Source organism: Poromitra crassiceps, assembly GCF_964638095.1.
Source record: "Poromitra crassiceps genome assembly, contig: HAP1_SCAFFOLD_1679, whole genome shotgun sequence".
Lineage (NCBI taxonomy): Eukaryota > Metazoa > Chordata > Actinopteri > Beryciformes > Melamphaidae > Poromitra > Poromitra crassiceps.
Genome location: NW_028150735.1, coordinates 12,518 through 24,598, shown reverse-complemented (window position 1 = coordinate 24,598; position 12,081 = coordinate 12,518). Strand labels below are relative to the sequence as shown.

The following is a 12,081-nucleotide window of genomic DNA, read 5'->3' as shown; positions in this document are numbered from 1 at the left end:
AGTGGGCGTGGCTTATCACTAAAAGGCATATACGGGACAGTGGGCGTGGTTTATCACTAAAAGGCATATACGGGACAGTGGGCGTGGTTTATCACTAAAAGGCATATACGGGACAGTGGGCGTGGCTTATCACTAAAAGGCATATACGGTCACTTCGGAACAGATTCACATAACACCATCAAACTTTGTGGCCAATCAGCAGACATACGAAGCATCCATTATCGGCCCAATCAAACAACATGGGGCACAGAGGAACTAATTTTCCCATCGAATGGTAAAAGGGCAGCCCCAATGGAAACTGAGGAAATATAGAGCTGATTGACCATGTGCGTGGTGTTGCAATAATTAGCTAAAATGCTTAAAAGTGGCTAGAATTTGGCCAGGGATAATCTTATGTCCCGTTTCAGATCCAGTCGTGAACATGTGTGCGTCCGCTGATGTGAGACAAGTTGGTAATAGTGCATGGAAGAAATTAAATCAAACGATGAACTGGCATATCTTGACATTTGCATAGCGTTGGCGGAGGTATGCGCCCTATCTACTCATATGAAGCTTGTTTGTGTAAGTGATGTGCATGTGTAGACTTACCAGAAAGGGCAACAAAGCCTGTTAAGTGGTCAGATCTAAAGGTTTGGTGCACATCAATCAAGGATGTCCGTCTTGGCGTGGCCTGTAATTAAGACTCTCCTGAGACCCTGTTCCCATGTGGCCACGCCCACATGGCAAGTTGGCAGCGCCCACAAAGGCAAATGGGGTGCTCGCTTCACCCAAGTTGGTATTTCTGCACCCACCTCGCCTGTAATCAAGAACAACTTGTCTTCAGTGTCATTAACACCATGAGGAAACTTGGTGTGTGTGTGTGTGTGTGTGTGTGTGTGTGTGTGTGTGTGTGTGTGTGTGTGTGTGTGTGTGTGTGTGTGTGTGTGTGTGTGCGCGTGCTCTCTCTCTCTCTCTCTCTCTCTCTCTCTCTCTCTCTCCCTCTCTCTCTCTCTAATTTGACTGAAGCCTACTTCAAAAGGATGTGTTTGCATGGGAAAGGTTAGACCAGGAGAACATTTCCGTCCATATTGACTGAAAAAGACTAGAAATTTGGAAAGCCGATTCTGATTTTTTTTTTTTTTTTTTTTAAGAGAACTTTGAGCAGAGAAGTTTGTTGTCTAGATTTGTAAAGGTCATTCCCATTGTGCTCATAATCTTGCTCAGGCCTTTGTGTCGTGCTTGAGCCAAATGTTGACCAGTGACCACAAACATGACACAGTGCTCCTCGAAAATGTAACAGCCGTTCACATTCTCGCTCCCTCTCGCTTTCTAATAATCTCCAATAATTGTCAGTTTTTAAACCCTGCATTAACCTAAAGCAGCCATTCCCAGCCTGTGGGCCGGAAGGTATTACGGAAGTGGGCTGCAAATCATTTGCAAAACTGAATGATCTTCCTGGATTTTTTTTTTAATTATTATTGCATTTCTCCATTGTTAAATGATACCGTTATTTAATTTGTAGTCATTTATTCATCAATTAGCCTATTGCAGACAGCCCCTCCCTTTTAGTTTCTGATTTCTGTGTGGTGCTGATGGACAGCTCCTTTTATCGTTAACGCATTATTTGGCCTCCGTACTCCGAGGGCTGCGAACGTTTTTGAGATTTTCAAGTGGGCCCTCAGTCGGAAACGTTTGGGAACAGCTGACCTAAGCATTTGTTGAATTCTCACAGGATTGCTTCCCTATAGTCCCAGGCCAAAATGAAATGTAACCAAAGTAGCTTTGGGCTGAGTTGGCGTCACTGATTACGTCTGTGTTTGGTTTTTCCTCCCACAGAGAAGGAGACAGACGAGTGGACGGCCTGGTCGCCCTGCTCAGTGACCTGTGGACACGGTGAGAAGAAGAGGACCAAGTCCTGCGGCTACTCCTGCACGCTGACAGAGGCCTCCAGGTGCGACCTGGAGCCTTGTCCTGGTGAGCTCACATCTTCTTCCCTTCTGAGGCACAGATGCATTGGTCTTCATTGGTCCAAATGCTGGTCTGTAATGTGCAGGCCAGTTTATTAGAACCTTTATTCCATTGTGTTGGATGACTATATGCTCTCTCTGGGCCTAATTATGCAAAAAAACAAAATAGCTTATCATAGCTATGCAGATGACACCCAACTCTACATAGCCCTCTCATCGGATGACTATGCCCCCATAGAGACACTGTGTCAGTGCCTTGCGCAAATTAATGATTGGATGTGCCAGAATTTTCTCCAACTTAATAAAGACAAAACAGAGATAATTGTCTTCGGCAAAAAAGAAGATAGGCTCAAAGTTACTGCTCACCTCGAATCCCTATCTTTGAAGCCAAAGGACCAGGTAAAAAATCTTGGCATTATTATTGACTCTGATCTAAATTTCAACTCCCACATCAAGCTTATAAGAAAATCTGCCTTCTATCATCTAAAACATATAGCAAGGATTAGAGGCTACATGTCCAAACAAGATCTTGAAAAACTAATTCATGCTTTCATTTCTAGCAGGCTAGACTACTGCAACAGTCTTTTCAATGGTCTTCCCAAAAAAGCTATTAAACAACTACAGCTCATTCAGAATGCGGCTGCTAGAGTTCTAACAAGAACCAAGAAAGCTGAACACATTACACCAGTTCTCAAATCCCTGCATTGGCTGCCAGTAAATCTTAGAATAGACTTTAAAATTCTGCTAATAGTTTACAAATCTCTCAACGGGTCAGGCCCACACTACATCTCTGAAATGCTTCTACACTATGAACCATCCAGATCCCTGAGATCTTCAGGCACTGGTCTACTAATTGTCCCGAGGACCAAATCAAAACATGGTGAAGCCGCGTTCTCCCACTATGCCTCTCATAACTGGAACAAACTCCCTGAACACATTAGATCTGCCCCTACTCTGCCTATTTTTAAATCCAAGCTAAAGACCTTTATGTTTACTCTTGCTTTTAACTGCTACTAAACTACTGCCTCTCTCGGCCTGTAATTAAAAAAAAAAAGATTCCTGTACATTTCCAACAAATGGACTGTACATGTAATAATAATACTGAAGAGTGCCTTGTAACTTATTTAAAACAGAAATAATGTTTCATGTTTGTTAATTTGAGTATATATTTTAACTAAAACTGTCGGCTGTGTTTTTTATGTGTGTTTTTTTATATGTGCATTGCTTTGCTGCTTGTTTTTTCGATTATTTTTTTGTAAAGCACCTTGAATTGCCTTGTGTATGAAAGGTGCTATATAAATAAAATTTGACTTGACTTGACTTGACTACCAAAATATTATTACTCCAGAGCGACGGCAGTAGAGGTTCATATTATGTCTGTATGGTTGTTATTTGTGTCAAATATAGTCTTTAATTTATATTTGATGTGCCTCTGTCCTTTCTGTAGATGATGTCAACACTGTGGTGGAGCCTTTCCCCTTCGAGATGGAGAATGGCACAGAGCCATTCGGGACAGGTCAGTTGAATGTGTTTTGTGTTTACCCTCAGACATGAGTGTGAGGCTTCCAGTTAAAAAGGTTTATGAACCTCACTACTCTGGAAGTGGAGCCTCTGAAAGGGCTGTCATCTAGTACCCAAAAGAAAGCCAACACTGGGGTCAGGCTCTACTGTTTGCTCTGAAATATGTGTTAAATACAGAAGGCCGGACGTTGGACAGTTTAGACCAAAAGAGAGTAGAGCCCCCACACACACAAGACTTTGCCAAGTCAAGAGTTGTGACTAGTAACGCTAAAAACAGGGTGCTACTCTGCTCTTTCCAACAGATGTGGACAGCTGTGAGAAGTGGCTTAACTGTAAAAGTGAGTTCCTCCAGAGGTACCTGCACCAGGTGTTGGCGGAGCTGCCCAGCTGCCCCTGCATCTACCCCTCCGACGTGGCGTACACGGTGGTCAGCGTCTTCGACGAGCATCATGAGCGGCCGTTCCGCTGGCGCGACGCCAGCGGCCCCAAGGAGCGGCTGGACATCTACAAGCCGTCGGCGCGCTCCTGCATCCGCTCGGCGCTCTCCAGCGACTCGTCCACGCTGGCAGCGCAGCACTGTTGCTACGACGACCGCGGGCGGCTGATCACGCGGGGGAAGGGCGCGGGCACGCCTAACCTGATCAGCACCGAGTTCTCGCCCGAGCTGCACTTCAAAGTGGACGTGCTGCCTTGGATCCTGTGCAAGGGAGACTGGAGTCGCTTCCACGCCGTGCGGCCGCCCAACAACGGGCTGAGCTGCCCGGCAAACCCCCATGAAGACGTGTTCATGAATGAACTGGAAGAGGCCAGGGAGTACTGAGGGACCACAGCCAAAACTACCACTTCACCCAGAGAGTCAGTGGGCCCAATCCTAACTTGAGCGGGGACTGCCTACCTTAAAAAAAAATCTACATCTATATGTCTAAACTCTATAAACCATGCATTGGCAATTGATTGTGCATTGAAGACTCAGAGGTAATGCACAGATGCGATTGGGCGTTTTGGGGTTTTTTCAGGCCGATGCTGAAGTGTGGTTGTCTCAAGTTAGGATTTGGCACAGTGTCCTGATATCAGGCTCAACTGAACTGAACTGAATTACATGAATGGGGGGAAAAAAGATGCAGCATTCTACCAATGCTTGCCAACCTGTTACACATCTGGCATGACATCATCAAGCTGTCTCTTTGTTTTTGTTTTGTATTCAGAACACACTCCTGTGTGCGTGTAAGCATGAGGTCTACCTGCTGGCTTTTTTTTTTCTTTTCTTTTTTTGGCGGTGTCCCGGAGCACTTGTGATTGTCAATAGCAACATTATGGTAAACATCTTGATCATGCTTCTTATTGATTTTACATGAGGAAATGTATGATTGTGGGCAGGTTATACTGATGAGAAAAAGGAATGCATGGGCAGAGTCCAATATATGAAAACTCCTAACTATGCTGCTAACAATAAATGGATATATTTCAGGTTTGAAAGGTACTAAGGGGGATATTTTGGCTAATACAAGCCTAAAGTGTGAAGGAAGGACATCACTAGACCCAAATGAATAAGAAACATAATTACATTTTCTGAAAAGCTCCCACATGTACATTATGTACATTTCAATATATTGGGGCACTAGACTCCTATTAGTAATAATAAAGGATCGCTAGAAAAATTTAAGAATTAGTTGGATATCTTAATCAGAGCAAGCAATCAGTAAGCTAAAGGGATTTCAAACCCATTGATGAGCTTGCTGGTGAGAATTATGAGCATAGTAATTGCCTAAATGGGTCACAAAGAGTTAAAAATCAGACTGTCACCACCTGTGTAAATCCAGCCATCTAAATATCTACAGCATAAATGTAGGTAAAGTGTTCTCAAGTGCGCAGGTTGTTCTCATAGAGATGTCTCTACAATGTTCTCAGGGGGACTAACTGACCATGATCAAATTTTGTTCATTTACCTCGACCACGGAGCACTATTGGACCTTTGTACGAAGTGCACGTGCATTCGGGTAGAGATTAGTAGAAGGATATCGAATGTGTAATCCAGATTGATGAACAGATTATGCTTTTTGTGCAGTTTTTTTTTTTTTGGGGGGGGGGGGGGGATCCATTATCACTGAATAGCTGGTGTTGATTTGGTGCATTGTGTTTGCGGAAAAAAGCTGCCATTGCTATTGAGGCTGTTGGCTTGAAGTCTTTGGGTTTACCTGAAAGGATAGAAAGGACATTTCTACTCAAATAAACAATTGAGATTTGTTGGTACTCTTATGGTGGCTGACATAGAATATTTGATCATGTCAGTGTGGACAATTTCACATAAGAACAAATGCTCATTCCTGTGACAATTAGCAAGCTTTAGCAAACAGTCTCAATGGCAGTAATGTTCTAAGCACCAAGAGACTCCAGGAATTGCCCTTTCTATCCATTCTAATTCTATGGGTGTTCACTCCAAACCTCTTTCAGGAATACTACTTCCAGATGTATACTATGCGAACACGCATTTACATTTTGGAATCACAGATTTTAAAGGAAGGCACTTTATTTAAGGTATATATACAAAAGATATATATGAATATCAAATGTACTCATGTTTGCCATTTGTTGATGATAGTGTTATCGTGAAGGGAAAAGATAACTCGCCAGAAATGCTGCATTGTTCTATGAAAGTGCATATATCAAGTGTTGTGTTAAGAAAAGCATGATCGTTTGGTGATTTCTGAACCTAGTATTACATATAATATGGTCTTGTACAGTATTTATTTGTCTGTTCTTTTTTTTAAAGTTTGCTGAAGCTTTGAAATGACTCTATACTCAACATGGTGCACTAAACGGACTGAGAAGCAGGCGCTCGGCGTCAAAAGGGAAACCACTTGCCTCACATCACTTCATACAGCAGCATCAAGTGTCTGCATTTCATTCTACCTTGTACTTCAGTGAATATGTTGTCGCAATTATGATGAAGAAATATATAAAGACTTTGCATTCATCGCCTGGCTCATTTCGGGGGTTTTTCCACATTATATTGAGACGCTATATGAGATCAGTTCTATAGGAGTGTAGATTGACACATCACCAACAAAGCATCTGGTGCTCAACTACTTAACAATTCTAGTCCTCGCAGTTTGTACATTAAACTCAAGACTTTCAAAGTCTCAGGCAGAAGTGCTTCACACAATGAAAGGTCCCAAGTGAATCACACTTTCCTACTCCGCATTATAGTTAAAGTAGCACAAGAATTCGACTGCTCCTTCGTTTCACTCAATCATAGTCTCACCGGAGTACCCTATATGGCCCTGCAGGCTCCATTCAACAAGGCCCTACTTTTTCATACATGTAGCAAAACACACACAAAAACAGTAGCCTACTTGCCTTTAACATAAGGTTGTTGTCCGTCGAGTTGGGCTATTCATGTTCCTACATTAGCCTACATTCATGTTCCTACAGACAGTTAGCATCCATTGAAAATTGTGTTCCTCATCTGTTGCAGCGTATTCTTTTACAGCCCCAGCATGAAGTACACATTGAATAGTACAACTGTAGCATTGTAGATCAGGCATTTATCTTGAATTCTACAGCAGATTTGTTTTTAATACTGCAAAGTAGACCTAGGTAAGCATATGCTGTAGCCCAAAAATCACAACACAAATATCATGTATTTGAAATGACTTATTGCCGGACCAGTATATGTTTTAGTGGCTGAACAACAATTTGTTTATCCAAACCTCTCCTCTCCATTAAGAAAGTCACAGTGTCTCCATGGCAGCACTAAAGCAAACGGTATTGAAAAGTGCAGTCAAATGTGTTGTTTGGAGCTACAGGCTTGATCAAAGAGAGCGGACAGGAGATACCGCAGCCTCGCTAATGGTCCCAGCCAAGGAACGCACTCCTCTTGTACGATGACCTTGTTTTGTTTCTCACTGTGTTTAGCCAGGACCATCCAGAAATAATCCACTCATATAATGCTAGAAGAGACCCTCAACACTTTTCAAACAATCTGGTTTCACTTCAAAACACCTCCAAAATACTTAAACTTCCCCCATGCCAGGATTGAGCAAGTGTGAGTTTTAATTTACATGTTTTATTTTACAAGTCAGACCATCAAAGGGAGGTTCATGTATTCATCTTATAGAGTGGTGAATGTCCTGCGCACACATCAGGGCTGCTGGAAGCTGGAATGTGAGATTTTCTAATAATCCATGATGAAAAGGTTGTTGTTTTTGTGTGGTACTGTGAGCTTTGACGAGAAATAATGGGCGCAAGGCTGTAATTTGTTTTATCTAAATGACCTTTTCTACCTTCAGAACATCCGGAGCTCAGTGATGACAGGATTCAATTAGGCCTCACGGCCCAGTTCCTCTAACAGAACATGGAGGAAATATGCTCAATCAGTGTTTTGTTAGAATAAGAATAAACAGCATCAAACGTTTCCTTAATTGAGCCGTCTTACTGACTGTGTGTTTTCAATCCAACATAAGTTCCAACATAAGTTGTGCTCATGTCTGGGGGTCAAAAGCTGCACCACCGTTATCTACGAGACATCTCAAGGGTCCAGCTTTTTTTTTTAAACCACATGTGAAGAGATTCAATTAGCCTATCATTTGCAAGCAAACTACAAAGGTTGGAGGGCTGCGGGTGTTGGTGATAAGTTCCTTTGAATTCAGATTCCAGTGAAGTCAAACTAAATGACACAATAAGCCTATATCAAAAATAATTCAGAAGAGTTTCCACTCGATCAGCTCAGTTAATCAGATGAAAAGGCCCCGGTGCAAAACAAGACCTTTCGCCGTACCACCGTTTTAAGGCCCACCACGTCCCCATTGATTGTAGTTCACAGCACACACAGCCACCGCCATCAATCTCTGCCCTGGTTTCTAGGTTGTTCTGTGCATACAATCATGCCATCTGAGGGTATACTCTTACAAGAGGATTAAATAACATTGAGATTTAAAGTTCAGGGGTCAGGGTAATGCAAATCCGCAGGCTTAGGCAATCCAGATACTCATCTTAGATACTCTAATTCCTAGGTCGTGACGCCTATGCTTTGCTTGCTGCTCTCGCTGACCCGAGAGCGGGAGGGGGAAAAAAACAACCGAGCTACAATAGAACATTAGGTCAGAAGTGGGACGCAGGTGGCACATGGCGTACTCGTGTGTTACGTATAAAGCCAAGGGAAGTCTTAGAACGCCATCTATCCGTCCCTATAGCAGCGGGTATCCAGCCATCGGCGCTGGCGGGCCTCAGCGATAAGGAGCTTGGTTGGTCTACTATAGTCCTGTAGTGATTCATAAGTTGACTACAGATGAGTGCTATGTGGAAGGCAGCCAGACACATGTTGACCACATTGCTGCCACAGCATAACAGATAAATAACCGCAGATGTGCGGACTGAGGAGTAAGGAGAGCGAGGGAAAACAGAAGAGAGAGAGAGAGAGAGAGAGAGAGAGAGAGGAACATAAAAGACAGGGGAAGTTTCACTCTGTGGCTAAAAATGATTATCTGAAATCTTGAATGAGGACCACTTTCTGGTCCAAATGATGTCATAATAATGTCATTTGGAGCGGTTTTGCCATGGTGTCACCGTCACTATCACTTTCATTATTGCTCTCTCTACCTTCATTCTCAGAACCTCCTGGTCCAAATGACGTCACATCATTATGATATCATTTGGAGCAGGAAGTTGTGTGAATGCATAGGGAGCTCTTGACATCCAGGCAAGATGGAGAGAAGTTAAAACATTGGTAATTTGCATAATACTACTGATTTCGTAATCATACAAAGCTGGTTGAAAATCAACACAGTGGCCCTTTAAGGAGGGCATGTGCCTCATCTCATGGAGGGATATACAGAAGCCCATCCCTGGACCCAGGTCATGATATTTCAAATATTACGATCTTATATTATCTTGACACACAATATCAAATGGGGTGGCAATAAATATTTGAGGATACATGCAGAAAGTCAGCAAAAAAAGGAAGACAATCCAATCCAAAACCGTTATTTATTTATTTACTTATTTATTTATTAGGGGTTTGTATGCATCTGAGTGACAGCTGTGTATTCTAACTGTGGGTTTGTGACTGAGTACGAACGAACGCGTACTTACACATGCACATACTTCAGTCTATGCGTGTGTGTGTGTGTGTGTGTGTGTGTGTGTGTGTGTGTGTGTGTGTGATGTGATTCATTCCTTATAGCGCTGGTGGCCGAGGCCCGGTGCCAGTGCTCCGTGGTTACAGATCTGTTTACTCTTGTAGGCTGCAGGAACATGAGATTTCCTCTGGGTGTGCTGTGGCTGCTCCACACACACACACACACACACACACACACACACACACATACGCGCGTGCAAAACACACACACACACACACACACACACACACACACACACACACACACACACACACACACACACACACACACACACACAGACACACACCTCCACACACACACACACACACACACACACACACACATACATACAGTACGCACGTGCAAAACACACACACACACACACACACACACACACACACATACACATACACACACACACACACACACAGACACACACACACACACACACACACACACACACACACACACACAGACACACACACACACACACACACACACACACACACACACACACACACACACACACACACACACACACGGGCGTCAATGAACTCATGAAAGCCATACACACTTACCTACTTACCTACATGACTTCTTGAGAATGCCAATGGATCTTAGGATCTTATGGATTACCAGGAGTTTTACCAGGAGTTTGATTTAGCCCATTCCTTGAGCAGCTTGACACAGAGGAAGGCCTTGTTCTGAGATGGTCAATAAGGGTAATCTTAAAGCCAAGCCTCCATTCAAGAGAGAGACAGACATCCAAGGCTTATGGAGCATGAATGAACACTTTGAATGAAATTGGGAAATTGCATGTTTCCATATTGTGTCTCCCTTTACCTCAAATTGCAGGTGGTTCAAAAACACACATCTAAATGTCCTATATGACGTAGGCTATATTCCAATGCATTGGTCTTACATTCACTTGAAGGGACTGTTTGACTATGCACATCTAAATGGATAATAATATTGCTCTTTTTAATCATATCTCGTAAAGATGTCCTTGGCCTTTGAATATTTTTCTTGCCCCTCATATTGCAGACAAAGTGTTTTATCATGCAAGAACAACATTCAGATCAGAAATCGCAACACTGGACATCGATATCCTCAGCCAAGTCTGAATAACTGAAATTCCATGGATGGACAAGACTCTAAAAACGTATGTTTGTTTACCCACGTCCAGTCTTAATTTTCTCCCTCTCTGTCAATAATATAATCAGAAGAGCAGCCAACACAATACTTTTGGGCATGAGAGAGGGGCCTACAGATCCAGCAGCCAGCCAGCATTAACAACGTCAAACAGCCCCCAGCCCCCAGCAAGTTTACACAGAGCCAGAACCCTGCACTAAAAATATGATTGCTCCTTCTTCTTAAGATAAGAATGCAGGCAAGCTTGAAGGTTATTGGGAACAATATGTGCAGGTATGAGGTGGCCATACTAGTGGAAGTGGATAGTTTGTAGCAACATACATAGTATTTTTTATACATCATCACCACCACCATCATCATCATCATCATAAAAGGGAGTAAGTGGGCTCTGTTTGTATCTGTTTAAATTTTTGTCCCACTGATGATGTCACAATGTCTATGACATCATCAGTGATGTCATTCTAGCACTCGATGATGCGAAGTTGAGCAATTGGGCGCATGCCTATAGAGCAGGCGAGGCTACGCCGCAGCCAAGCTGCAGGCGAGGCCGAAGTTGAGCAATTGTGCGCTGAGTGACGTCACTCGAGCACTCCATGATGTGATCAGTGATGGTCACTCGAGCAATTGTGATGTCATCAGTGATGCGAAGTTGAGCAATTGTGCCACTGCGCATGCCAATAGAGCAGGCGAAGCCACGCAGCAGCCGAGCTGCGGGCGAGGCCGCGAAGCGAGCGAGCCTAGGAACTATATATATATATACGGTATATATATGTGTAGAGAGAGAGAGAGAGAGAGAGAGAGAGAGAGAGAGAGAGAGAGAGAGAGAGAGAGAGAGAGAGAGAGAGAGAGAGGATTCTTGCGTACCTTAGTCCAGGATGGTTGGATAAATATCGCTGGTAAAATGAAATCAACCATGGGAGAGCGATGTCATTCAAATGTACATCACAGTGGTCCACATTCAGATTAGAATACATGATCTGACTTTATAAAGTCACATTACAGGGTCAGGACGAGTCAGGGCACTATAGTGTCCGAGGGAGTCAACTTTGTCCACAACTCATTTTCTCAAAGCAAAGTCATGGGTGATGGTGACGACTACAGTAGTGGGATATTGATAAACTGACAAAGAGCATCCCCTGCTGGTCACCATGACTAAATGCACGTCTGAATGTGCACCTTGCCTCCTACTAGTCTGCTAGTCTGACACCAGCAATGGCATATGAAATTACAGACGTATTGTTATCCTCATAAATCAATGGGATTTCCTGGGGAATGGCATAGAGCTAAAGATACAATTCCCCACATTATTATTTCAATATTCACAGGAAAAATATGATCTGTGAAAG

At 43.2% G+C, this 12,081-nt stretch overlaps 1 protein-coding gene across 1 annotated transcript; it reads left to right on the top strand.

Annotated features, from left to right (window-relative positions):
• Positions 1–836: 836 nt before the first annotated feature.
• Positions 837–4,482, top strand: LOC310771990 (isthmin-2-like; the record flags this gene model as incomplete). Its single annotated transcript, XM_083664473.1, has 4 exons — positions 837–849; positions 1,816–1,953; positions 3,394–3,462; positions 3,770–4,482. The coding sequence occupies 4 exons, from the start codon at positions 837–839 to the stop codon at positions 4,285–4,287; spliced, it is 738 nt and encodes a 245-aa protein (XP_083520599.1). The 3' UTR covers positions 4,288–4,482.
• Between the last annotated feature and the right edge of the window lie 7,599 nt (positions 4,483–12,081).